Here is an 11,880-nt window from a genome sequence, read left to right on the forward strand (position 1 = left end):
GCAACGTCTGGCCTGATGCTTCTCTCCACTACCAGGAATGCCATGGTTGCCCGTGCCTGTTGGAGTCCCGAGCTAAAGAGCCTCATGCCCGCCCCAGAATTCGATAAGCATCAACAAACTCTATCTATAACTCGTATCTGACATCGGAGAGTCATCTGTGACCTTCCTATAACGACGACAGCTCTATCGCGGCTGCCGGACTTAGGAAAGTCCGGGGTACTGTGGTGGCTGCAAGCTGCCTGCGACCAGCTCCGCGGGCCATGGGTAGTGGGACCAAGCGTTAGCTCCCCCACAGCTTACCAATCTGCATCTGCCGTGCATGCGGCCTGTAACGCTGCTGACATTGCCAATAGGCCCTTTGTTAGGTGCGTCCTACAAGTCGGTGAAGCCCTCGCACACATTTCGCCCTAAGATGCCTGCTGGCGCCATCTGAGGACTGCCGGCTCCCCCAAGCGCGCTCAACGCTTTGGCCAAGCAACACAGCGTTGAACGACGCGCTGCTCTCGAGTCTTGCGACATGTGAACATGTCTCGATACCGCTGTGCTCGTTGCCGTCATACTGGAGACGTCTTAGGAATATTCACACCATGGCACCAAAACTTCGACACCGCTACTAAGCCTTCACTCGCAATCCCATAGTACCCAGGTTCAACCAGCTCGCACGTGTGGAGGAGAATTCGTGTACAAATCTCGTTCTCGAAATTGAAATGAGACAACGCACCGCGAAATGCGACATGACCTGGAGATCACGCTGACGATAGTATGGATAGTCCATGCCGCTGACATGGCAATCTTGGAAGCCCACCTGAGCAATTTGACTGAACACGTAATAGAGGAGCTGTACGAACGCAGACAAAAAGCAGCGACTGGCTCATTCACAGCGAACTTCGCGTTGACCCATCCTCCTGGCTTTCAACCCGCATATCCAGAGCTGCCACAGGAATGCTTTCGGGACTGTCCGCATCATACAGACGAGGCACTAACTATACACACGCCGCTTCCTTACATTCATACCACCTTTCCAAGCTACCATCACAATCCTTCATAGTCATTGACCCGCATACACAACACTATTGTTACTACTGAGATTCTCTCTTCCTTTGGCCATGCGGACAATGCAACGGCTGCGTGGACGCTTCACTTGCCTAAGAGTGCCATCAAACATCAACGTATTGACCGGTCAGGTTGTTTCAGTCAGCCTCTTTAGTTCGAGACACATGTCGAATCGCTGTAGGTGGCAAATGTATGCCTTATACAAGATCTGACCTTGCCAAGTAAACATCAGTGGGCGCCACATGCTACGCCGCGATCCTTTTCCGACCAGTCAGAGACAGTCTGACTCCACACAACTATTTCAAAAGTAAGCAAGGTGAGCTGGAGGACGGCTATGGTAAGTGGTGCAAACACATGTAGGTGAAAATGTGTGTAGGATTCTCGATGCTGAATCGCTTTTTGACCTTACGCCTCTATGTAAGGGCTTTAGGTTGCATGCTTCCGAGGCTTTTGGGCACTTCAACTGGGTTCTTCTATTGGGAAAGGACGTATTGGAAAGAGCTACTGTGTGCTTCGGCACATTGAGAAATGTTGGATGCAATGTCATCGACGTAGAACGGACCCCAAGAGGCGTAGCCATGCATCTGCACATTCGCGATGCGATCCAGACATGTCAATGTGGATGCTCAGGATCTCAAAAACATAGTATATAAGCTTAGAAGGACCTGCGGTTTATTCCAGTGTGTAGGAAGAAGCTTCTGCACTCTCAAAGATGCGTTCTTCTCTTCCCTCAGGGGGCCTCGTTGCCTCATCTTCGTATCTACTGTCCACTCAATTCCCCCCAAATACCCTTCTTCAGCCTTCAGTCCCAACGACATCATCACTCGTGATGTAGCAATAATAGGTGGCGGCTCTTCTGGCACCCACGCCGCTATAAGCCTCAAAGATGCCGGCAAAAGCCTGGTAGTCGTCGAGGTCAAAGGCCGTCTGGGAGGGCACACGGAGACCTACACCGACCCTGTAACTGGTCGAGCACAAGACTACGGTGTTCTAGTCTTTCACAACGAGAGTACCGTTCTGGACTACTTCGCTCGCTTCGATATACCCCTAGCCATTCCGGAATTCGCTACGAATCGCGCAAACTACGACCTCAGCACCGGCCGCGAGGTCAACATCAGTGCTTCCTCTCCTGAGGCTTTAGGCGCCGGATTGCAAACATATGGTGCTTTTTTGGCTCAATACCCAGAGCTGAACAGTGGAATGTTCCTACCGGACCCTGTTCCAGAAGATTTGACCATGCCGTTTGGTGATTTCGTTGTGAAATACGGTATCGAAGCTATCGTGCAAACACTGTACAGCACGAACCAAGGTACTGGGGACATCCTCAGCATGCCAGTATTGGAGCAGGCGCGTGTCAACGGATTGGGTCTAGTAGCGCAGCTGGCTGCCAACGGTCTCATCTCTACAGCTCGACGCAACAACAGCGAGTTATACGGCAAAGCGCAGGCTGAGCTCCTCGACGCCGATAGCTTGTTATTGTCCTCCAAAGTGGTAAACTCAGTACGCCACGACGATGGCGTGGAACTCGTTGTCGAGACACCTGACGGCGTAAAATTGATCTGTGCGAAGAAACTCCTCATTACCATCCCACCGAAACTAGATCTCCTTGCGTCGTTCGATCTGCAAGAGCAAGAACGTCACGTCCTTGCGAGGTTTATCAATGCTGGTTACTACTCCGCTCTAATCAAGAATACGGGCATACCGGAAGACTTATTCATCTACAACTACGCACCAGACACACCATACAACCTACCTGCAATCCCAGGCATCTACCTCGTGCAACCAACCGCCATCCTCGGTGTCAAGGCAATCTACTACGGTGCTGATGTCTCAAATGCGACTTATCCTCTCTCTGACGATTTCATTAAAGGGGAACTCGTTGCGAGCATCAAGAGGCTACAGGCTGCAAACCCTGACAAGTTCAATGCAACAGAGCCAGAATTTGTCGTTTACACGTCGCATGCGCCATTCTACGTCCAAGCTACATCTGAGGATATCAAGGCTGGGATTTATGACAAGATGAACGCGCTACAGGGCTTGAAAAGCACGTATTGGAGTGGAGCTGCGTTTAGGGCACATGATAGCAGTGCGCTGTGGCAATTTAACAAGGAGGTAGTTTTACCAATGTTGACGAAGGGGCTCTGAGTGTAGACGTCTGGAAGGGTTGACAGCATGTGGAACATCCATTTCTTCTCTTGGTATATACAATGCTTAATATAGGAAATGAATTGCCTACTGTCGGGGCTTGGCCACAGGTGTCCATGGAGAGTACTTGGGCTTGACGCTGTTTACCGTTAGCATACCATCGCCCCAAATCGAGTTCTCTAACGCACGTGTTGTAAGGCTTGTATCCTGAACGGCTCCATGTGAGGGTTGGCCTATGCTCCTTCGGCTCCCAGACGCGGACCTGGCGCTGCAGAAGCTTGTCTGCGGCTGGCGACTTGTCGACCATGTACGACATCCAGGCGTGCCATCCGGGCTCGATCTGAGAACTGTCACAAAATCAGCTTTGCTCCGCGCCCCGTTGTGCAATATAACGTACGGATCGAACTCCTTGTCCTTGTAATCGACCCAGCGGGTTCGGACTGTACTGGTCAGACGACAGCCTTGATCTCTAAGGTTCCTGATTCTTACGGGGAAGCTCCTCCTCCAAGTTCTCGAAGTACCTGTTGCCGTACTTGTCCTGGCCGATCAGGGTTCCGGCTTTGGTATCACCTGGACCATATTAGCACCTCCCGTATCCTGCCTGCTTTTTCGTATCCAAGCGTACCGATGTTCTACACGTGCGGGCGACTCGATCAGTCTATCTGCGGTTTAAGGTGAGGGCGCGGGGATGCGAGCGTACCGCCATTTGATGGCCATATTCCTGTGGACGTGTTAGCATTGCGAGGCCAATTATTACAAGAATCGAAGTGTACCTTGAGGCCAATTCGGCGCAGGTTGCGCAGTGTTCTCATAAGCGTAGACATGGCGGCGGTTGGTCTGCTCAGCGTCGGTGATGCTTGTCGGATGTTGCTGCTTCGCGATTGACGGTGCCAAGCCCCACTTTCACGCTTTACCAAGAACGCGCTAGCTTCCAAGTCATCCTTGTCGCCCAACCCCAAAGTGCATCAAAACTTCAGGAGTCGAAGCACATACCAGCAGTCGGCGTCATAACAAATCAAAGGTCCAACATGATAATACGAAGCTTATTACGTGCCCAAGCTCCAAAGATTGCGGGGAGAAGAACTTTCCGCATTCCCACTCGGACATTCAGAACAACGAGAAGATATTCGACTTCGAATGCTGAGATGGCGTCGCCGGTGCCTCAGAGTCAAGCCTCTATGCTTGCAACGATAACAACAGATCTGGACAAGATAGCGCCCCGATTTGAGATCCAGCCAGATCAGATTGAGATTATTCAGACGCCCGCCGAGTTTTATCAAACGTTAAAGGTAGGTCGTTGTTCACTGTTACGTCCTCTCTGTTATCTGTAATGATGATTTATTTTCCGTTTCTACTATGCCGTCTCTTTCTCTAAAGATGCTCATGGTGCTCTTCATCTCTACTCGTCACAAATTTCGCTGTTGTACCATCACTCTTGTGTTGTGTGTTTGTCCTTGATGTCCAAATCTGTTCTTTACTCTCTTGTACTTTGTTTGAGAACAGCGAGTCAATGCATCATGACCATTGGACGACTGATTCTCCAAGCCACGTGAGCAAGCGCGCACTCACAGCGACTATATCTGATGCTGACATCTATCAGGACAAAATATCAAAAGCTCAACATCGCATTTACCTATCAACCCTCTACATTGGAAAAACCGAACACGAACTAATCTCCACAATCCGGGATGCTCTTCAACGTAATCCAGACCTCAAGGTGTCTTTTCTCACTGACGCTCTCCGTGGAACCAGAGAAACACCAAACCCTTCAACCGCTTCTCTTATGACACCTCTTATTTCAGAATTTGGACCAGATCGCGTAGAAGTTCGCATGTACCATACACCCAATCTAACCGGTCTCCGAAAGAAATACATTCCTAAACGCATCAACGAAGGCTGGGGTTTGCAACATATGAAGTTGTATGGTGTCGATGACGAGATCATCATGTCTGGAGCAAATCTGAGTGAAGACTACTTCACGAATCGACAGGATCGGTATCACCTATTCCGATCGAAAGATTTGACAGACTACTTCAAAAGGATACATGATGGTGTTGCAAAATTGAGTTTCGACATTCAGCCCAGTACTCAAGAAGGAAGTGGAGGCTACACCATGTCCTGGCCAACAACAAACGCCGCACCCTCACCCTTGGACTCACCATCAAACTACAGATCCGCTGCAGAGAAACACCTCGCCCACTTGCTCGTCCCGTCAAACTCTCCCTCCGCCCTCCCGTCATCATCGACCTCAAAAACAACAATCTACCCCATTCTGTCCCTTGTCCCCCTTCTCCCATCCTCAACGGAGTTACCCGCCCTGACCAAAATTCTAACACATCTCACTACTCCTCCCCTCCAAAAGTCCTCCTGGACCTTCACAGCCGGCTACTTCAACATGACACCCTCGTTCCGCCGTCTCCTTCTGTCCACTCGCCCCTCCTCCGGCACTGTGCTGACCGCGCACCCCCACGCGAATGGTTTCTACGGCTCAAAAGGCGTAAGTGGCATGTTGCCAGGCGCATACACACATCTCGCAAAATCTTTTCTTCGAAAAGTCAAGCACGAGGGTTTAGCCAACAGTATCATCCTGAAAGAGTGGAAGAAAGGTATGGTCGGACAGGAAGGCGGGTGGACGTATCATGCCAAGGGCTTGTGGGTTACTTTTCCTTCTTCCTCTTCTTCGGAGGTGGAGAAGGAAGACCCTAGTTTGACGGTTATTGGGAGTAGCAACTATACCAAACGCTCTTATGAGCTTGATTTGGAGGCCAATGTTGTTATTGCTACGTCGGATCCCGAGTTGAGAAGGAGATTGGGTGAGGAAGTCAAGTGGTTGGGTGAACATGCGAAGCAAGTCAATGAGCAAGAGTTTGAGAAGCCGGAGAGGAAGGTTGGGATGAATGTTCGAATGGCCATGTGGGCTGTTAGGGTGTTGGGTGGGGCGCTGTGAAGGAGGGCTTCGGGTCTGTATAGACAGGGTTAGGCAGGGTATGATGATATATGTATCAACAATTATCAAAAACTCACCACCGAATCTGTATCCGTCACGGTGAGAAGAAAGAGCACTTATGTGACATTGTCTTTTTGTTTGATTCTATATTAAGAGAAACTACGTAAAAGATTTGTTGGGTATATATGCGGAAGAAGGTAAAGGGAAAACAAATCGAGTGTTTAGCTTGCGCTGCCAGATTTCTTGTATCTTGTACCATGAATCAAGAAATCGAACTACCAAGATTCTTTCTAGTATGTCTCTATTCAGAGACAGGTTCACTTTCTTCAGGTGCAGGCCAGCAATTCCGAGTAGCTCGCCAGACCACCAATCCACGATCGCCGACAACGCGGTTAATGGTGTTCCAAACGCCATCGTCGGCAAAGTCCATATCGTCAAGATTGAGATGCTGACGATAGCTCCAGACTTCCTGCAACGAGACTTCTTTTGAGGTGTTGGGGCTCTGATATGGTATCAAAGCATGTGCTGATCTTGGTGCTACCACGTAAACAGCGCCGCGATTAGCCTTTGGTGGTTTCCGCGTCCGACAAGGCGGTAGTGCTTCTTTGACCTTTTCGATCATTGTTTCGGCTGGACAGCCCATCAAGTCTACGGTCTGCAGCTCCTCGTTCTTGCCATTCAGCAACCATGTCGGAGGGCTGTAGGTTTTCCACCAAAACGCATGAGAAACTGTCTCATTCGTTTTGGCGATGTTCATTTGGACTGGGACAATGCCACCTTGGTGGTACACGCCCATCAATATGCCGAAAGCGACGTTGAAGACGACCCAAGTGATGATCCAGCTTTTTCTGATACGCGGAGTTGGTATGCGTATTGAGGATAGTATTAGTGGTACAGCAGGCAGTAAGAATCGTGCTTCCTGGTGTGGGAAGATGCTGAGAAAGGCAACGCCGGAAATAGCTGAGACCAGAATCATAGAAATATGCGCCCTGCGCAAGAAGAACAGAAACGGCGTCGCTGGTCCGAGGAGTTGAGGAAGATTGACCAGGAAGTGCTGGTATCGTGGGTGTATGCCATGCTGGGCAAGGTTTGCGGAATCGGAGTTGTAGCGGAAATTATTGAAGGGCGTAATAACCGGCCCGTTGAAGACTTTTGAGAAGGTAAACTCGCCAGGGGTATAAAACGCGGTATCTACGCAGATAGCAAGGAAAGCTGTGAAGAGAGCGAATGTAGCCAAGAAGACCAAAGAGAATGGTCTGTTAATGTCAGTTGAAGTTGAGAAGACGACAACCTGGGTCGACTTACTTGCGCTGGAAGTGAGGTAGCAAGGTCGTCGCAGGAAGCAACAAGAATGCTGGAAAGGTAATGCGGTTGAAAATGCCCACGACGCCCATGAAGCCGAGGATGGATGAGGCCAATATGCCGGAGCGCTTCTGCACCTTGCGTTAGCCGCATATCCCAGATCGGCAAGCGGACCGAAGCAGACCTACCTTGTCGTCTGTTATCCTCTGGATCAACACCAGGCTCCATAGCACCAACAGTGTTTCGAGGCTGTTCGAGAAGGTATGTGTCTGGAACGTCCAAGTCACATACGAAGATGCGACGAGCATGACGGCAACGGGACGCGCGCGGGGTGAAGCGACCAGCTCATGGATGGCCCAGTCCTCCATGACGACACTCAACGACAGCATGAGTACTCGCAGTGTCCAGTATACGACCGACGGCGAGACATCATAGCCGAAACCCTCCCATAGCCAGCGCAAAATGTACATGGGCCAGCCGTATGCAAGCCATAGTGGGAAGGTACTGCGGATGGGGTTCTCAGATGTGAATTCCCAGGTTTCGTGGACGGGATAGGAGAAGACGCGTCCTAGAAACAGGTCAGTTGTGGTGGTAGGAGGACACGCAGACAGAGTCGCGACATACCAGCGATGACCTCAGGGCCCTGGAAGTTCTCGTCCGGGTGCAGGTAGCTGGGCGACAGGGCAAAGTAGATGCGCACAAGGATTAGAAAGAAGTAGACTCTCCGCCACATGATGGTGAAAGTCGAGGTGCGCCGTTGTCGAGTATGGCGGGGTTGCGCAGGCGCATATCTGTTGTTGTGTGTTTGTTTGCACAAAGTGAGGCCAGCGAATGTTTTAGTGCTGGCCTACGTCAAACATGAGTTGCACGCGGATAGGGGGGCCGATTATCAATAGCGAATGGTGGGTAGAGTTTCGCGACTCGTGCACGGCGATGATCTGCGAACTACATCTGGCGGAAAAGCATGGTTGATATATCGGCCGTTTATCATGCGGCCTGATCAGATGCGATGTGGCAGCAAGCGATGGTATCTCGGACTCGCCCACGCCAGGGCTGTCTAGGCTCTAGGCTGCCGCTGCGGATCCGTTATGCAGGCTGAAAGGTCACGTGGCGGAACATCAATGGCGTACCTGTCTCGAGATACGTAGGACTGCATCTCGAGTCCATGGGTTTGTTACAGGCATATCTGTCATTACAGGGCCGACGCATGATGAATGAAAGAATTCTGCTACGTTACAACGCATCCATCTCCACTCGTCGTTGGCATACTAGCAGCGACTGCAGTGCACCCAAGTTCCCTGCATTTCTAGTAGCCAGATACCATAGCCAACATGTGTCGATACCAACGACAGATATCTGATGCGCGCAGTATTAGCCTCAGGCACCAGCTCCAGTGACTCGAAGTCTATGTCGCATTCTGGTAACTTCTGCCGGCCCAAATGCGGCGTAGAGTCATCCTTCAACTATTTGCGCGGGCGGGGGTCCGCCATAGGCCGTTCCAGTTGCGCAAACATGGTGCATCTGCTGGGCTGGCCCACAATCAACAGCGCGAAATCACAATGTCTTTCATCACTGGCTTGTTAGCAAAGCGTGTATGCCTAAGAAAGCTAACTGAGACTGCGGACAAACCGTGGTTCTCGCGTGACTAAAGGGTACCTTTGTCGATTGTAGCCTTGCGCCTTCCCCAATTAGTTACGCTTGGCAGCCTGAGCTTAGCCTCATTGTTGGTGTGCGGCGGAGCTGCTCGCCCGCGGTTGCCTTTCCTCACTCACCCACGCGCAAACGTGAAAGCACAACGCCTGTGCATATATAACTCCTCACTTCCCGAGCCTGCAGACCCTCCCATCAACGCACCCTTTCTGTCTTCAATCGAAACTGCCGATCCAGTCCATCCGCTCGACTCCATCGACACCCTACCCCACTTCTATAACCACCTTAACACCACACAAACTAGCTACCGCAATGGCTTCCACTACTGCCGAGGGTGTCAAGCTCATCAGCATTACCACCTCCGATGGTGTCGAGATGAAGGTCGAGCGCCCTGTCGCTGAGCGCTCCATCCTCATCAAGAACTTGCTCGAGGATCTCGGTGGTGAATCCGAGGAGTCTATTCCCATCCCCAACGTATGTCTTGACCTCCCTGGAACCCTCCAAGAACGCTTACTAACAAGTCGCAGGTCAACGAGGCAGTCATGAAGAAGGTTGTCGAGTGGTGTGGCCACCACAAGAACGACCCTCCCGCCACCCAGGACGACGACTCCGACTCGCGCAAGAAGTCCACCGACATCGACGAGTGGGACCAGAAGTTCATGCAGGTCGACCAGGAGATGCTTTTCGAGATCATCCTCGCCGCCAACTACCTGGACATCAAGGCTCTCCTCGACGTAGGATGCAAGACCGTCGCGAACATGATCAAGGGCAAGTCACCCGATGAGATCCGTAAGACCTTCAACATCCAGAACGACTTCACCCCCGAGGAGGAGGAGCAGATCCGCCGCGAGAACGAGTGGGCCGAGGACCGCTAAAAATATGCGCCTTCTCTTGCTTGACCTCTCTCTGTACGTCTGTATCGCATAGGTTCACGGACCGTGGATATATTGATGGGTTTAGTCTCCGGCGCAGCGGAGTTCATGGGTATTATTATTTTGCAAGCGCATGATGCTGCAGCTGCCCCTGGTGCAGGACTAGTGGGCGCCAGCAGGTTACGAACATCACGGTGGCTTGACTGTACGGTGCAATCCATACGTCTATTTGGAACCCATTGCAGGTAGCCCAATCAAAATCTGAAATACGTGGTCTGTTTCCAAACTATTGTGACTGCGCGCGGAACCTCGGCTCCACAAATGACGTGATTTACGACGTTGCGAATTCTCGTGTCGCATCACAGCAATTGCTCACCTCTATTTTCGTTACAGCGAACGATAATGACAGATGAAAGCTGGGTAGAATGCCATGTTGAACTGATCGTCATTGCGAGTTGAGCTTATTCTTCTATACATTTTCGTAGCCCACACTTGAGCTGTATTTCCCGAACGCCAAATAATAATCATGGCTGCCTCCAAAAGACGCCTTTGAAATGATCTTCCTGCTCTACCATCCCCTCTTAGCAAGCTTCTCCTCCTCGCCCATTGTACCGCAGTTGATACCAACCATGGCCTCACCCAAATCCATGCTGACTTCCATGAGCACCTTGGGGTCTTTGTAGTGAGTAACAGCCTGTACGATGGCCTTGGCCCTCTTGGCTGCGTCTCCAGACTTGAAGATACCGCTACCAACAAAGACACCATCGCAACCCAACTGCATCATCAACGCAGCATCAGCGGGTGTTGCAACACCACCCGCCGCAAAGTTGACAACAGGCAGACGACCAAGCTTAGCTGTCTCCTTGAGCAGCGCATAATCGACCTGAAGCTCCTTTGCGTAGACACGGAGCTCCTCCTCTGACATGCTCTTTGCGCGGGCAATCTCGCTGTTTACGGTACGCATGTGGCGGACGGCCTCAATGACGTCGCCGGTTCCGGCTTCGCCCTTTGTGCGGATCATGGCTGCACCTTCCGAGATGCGGCGAAGGGCTTCGCCGAGACCCCGGCAGCCGCAGACGAAGGGAATGCGGAAGGGGTGCTTGGAGACGTGGTGAATAGCGTCGGCGGGGGTAAGGACTTCGGATTCGTCAATGTAGTCAACGCCTAGGGCTTCGAGGATCTATCCGTAAGCGTTAGCAAATGGGTCTTTCAAATGCTGAAAGTGCGGATCCGCCTCAAGACAGAAAAGTTGGAAGTCGTCAAGTCGTACCTGGCATTCGACAAAGTGTCCAATTCGCGCCTTGGCCATGACGGGGATTGTGACTGTGTCCATGATCTCCTTGATCATCTTGGGGTCGCTCATACGTGCGACACCGCCCTGGGATCGAATGTCTGCGGGCACGCGCTCAAGGGCCATGACGGCTGAAGCACCAGCTTCTTCTGCTATCCGCGCCTGTGGGACGACATTGGTTAGCAATTGGTCTTGTTGCTCGAATGGCTAGACGCCAGCACTGGAGAGACTTACTTGCTCAGCGTTGACAACGTCCATGATGACTCCGCCCTTCAACATGCGTGCCAGACCGGCCTTGACGGCAAAGTTGTTCTCGCCATCCTGTGCGCTGTGGCCGTTTGTGGTGGGGAGTTCAGTTGCCATTGTGACGTGTCTTGGGTTGTGAATGAAGTGATTCGGAAATAATGGGAGGTAAGGTCAAGTCAATTAGTAGTGTCGTAGAGTAGAGTGTTATCACAGACGATGAAGAATTAAAGTCTAAGTGGGAGAAAACGAGGTAAGATCGTGAGTCAAAGTCGAACGCGATGTATTACCTGTACATGTACCCGCGGCATCGCAATATTTTTTTGCCTTTGTAAGGTCCCTCCATCCCGCCTTCGCAGCTCGGAGGTTGCCCCGCC

The 11,880-nt window shown here is 51.4% G+C and overlaps 6 protein-coding genes across 6 annotated transcripts; 3 read left to right on the plus strand and 3 right to left on the minus strand.

Annotated features, from left to right (window-relative positions):
- Nucleotides 1–1,650: 1,650 nt before the first annotated feature.
- On the plus strand, nucleotides 1,651–3,198 carry GT037_010530 (uncharacterized protein; the record flags this gene model as incomplete). The annotated part of the gene is made up of 1 exon (XM_038935577.1): nucleotides 1,651–3,198. One exon carries the CDS (start codon nucleotides 1,651–1,653, stop codon nucleotides 3,196–3,198), a length of 1,548 nt encoding a protein of 515 aa, XP_038781827.1.
- Nucleotides 3,199–3,285: 87 nt separating this feature from the next.
- GT037_010531 (ndufa12-domain-containing protein) lies at nucleotides 3,286–4,022 on the minus strand (the record flags this gene model as incomplete). The annotated part of the gene is made up of 7 exons (XM_038935578.1): nucleotides 3,286–3,337; nucleotides 3,387–3,545; nucleotides 3,596–3,638; nucleotides 3,688–3,768; nucleotides 3,824–3,830; nucleotides 3,899–3,919; nucleotides 3,972–4,022. The coding sequence occupies 7 exons, from the start codon at nucleotides 4,020–4,022 to the stop codon at nucleotides 3,286–3,288; spliced, it is 414 nt and encodes a 137-aa protein (XP_038781828.1).
- A 321-nt stretch (nucleotides 4,023–4,343) lies between these two features.
- On the plus strand, nucleotides 4,344–6,145 carry GT037_010532 (cdp-diacylglycerol-glycerol-3-phosphate 3-phosphatidyltransferase; the record flags this gene model as incomplete). Its single annotated transcript, XM_038935579.1, has 2 exons — nucleotides 4,344–4,487; nucleotides 4,799–6,145. 2 exons carry the CDS (start codon nucleotides 4,344–4,346, stop codon nucleotides 6,143–6,145), a joined length of 1,491 nt encoding a protein of 496 aa, XP_038781829.1.
- A 301-nt stretch (nucleotides 6,146–6,446) lies between these two features.
- Nucleotides 6,447–8,180, minus strand: GT037_010533 (glycosyltransferase family 22 protein; the record flags this gene model as incomplete). Its single annotated transcript, XM_038935580.1, has 4 exons — nucleotides 6,447–7,401; nucleotides 7,451–7,578; nucleotides 7,636–8,015; nucleotides 8,072–8,180. 4 exons carry the CDS (start codon nucleotides 8,178–8,180, stop codon nucleotides 6,447–6,449), a joined length of 1,572 nt encoding a protein of 523 aa, XP_038781830.1.
- A 1,229-nt stretch (nucleotides 8,181–9,409) lies between these two features.
- GT037_010534 (e3 ubiquitin ligase scf skp subunit) lies at nucleotides 9,410–9,972 on the plus strand (the record flags this gene model as incomplete). Its single annotated transcript, XM_038935581.1, has 2 exons — nucleotides 9,410–9,571; nucleotides 9,625–9,972. The coding sequence occupies 2 exons, from the start codon at nucleotides 9,410–9,412 to the stop codon at nucleotides 9,970–9,972; spliced, it is 510 nt and encodes a 169-aa protein (XP_038781831.1).
- A 565-nt stretch (nucleotides 9,973–10,537) lies between these two features.
- Nucleotides 10,538–11,623, minus strand: GT037_010535 (vitamin b6 biosynthesis protein; the record flags this gene model as incomplete). Its single annotated transcript, XM_038935582.1, has 3 exons — nucleotides 10,538–11,149; nucleotides 11,240–11,422; nucleotides 11,495–11,623. The coding sequence occupies 3 exons, from the start codon at nucleotides 11,621–11,623 to the stop codon at nucleotides 10,538–10,540; spliced, it is 924 nt and encodes a 307-aa protein (XP_038781832.1).
- Between the last annotated feature and the right edge of the window lie 257 nt (nucleotides 11,624–11,880).

Source organism: Alternaria burnsii (genome assembly GCF_013036055.1).
Source record: "Alternaria burnsii strain CBS107.38 chromosome Unknown 756, whole genome shotgun sequence".
NCBI classification, from domain to species: Eukaryota; Fungi; Ascomycota; class Dothideomycetes; order Pleosporales; family Pleosporaceae; genus Alternaria; species Alternaria burnsii.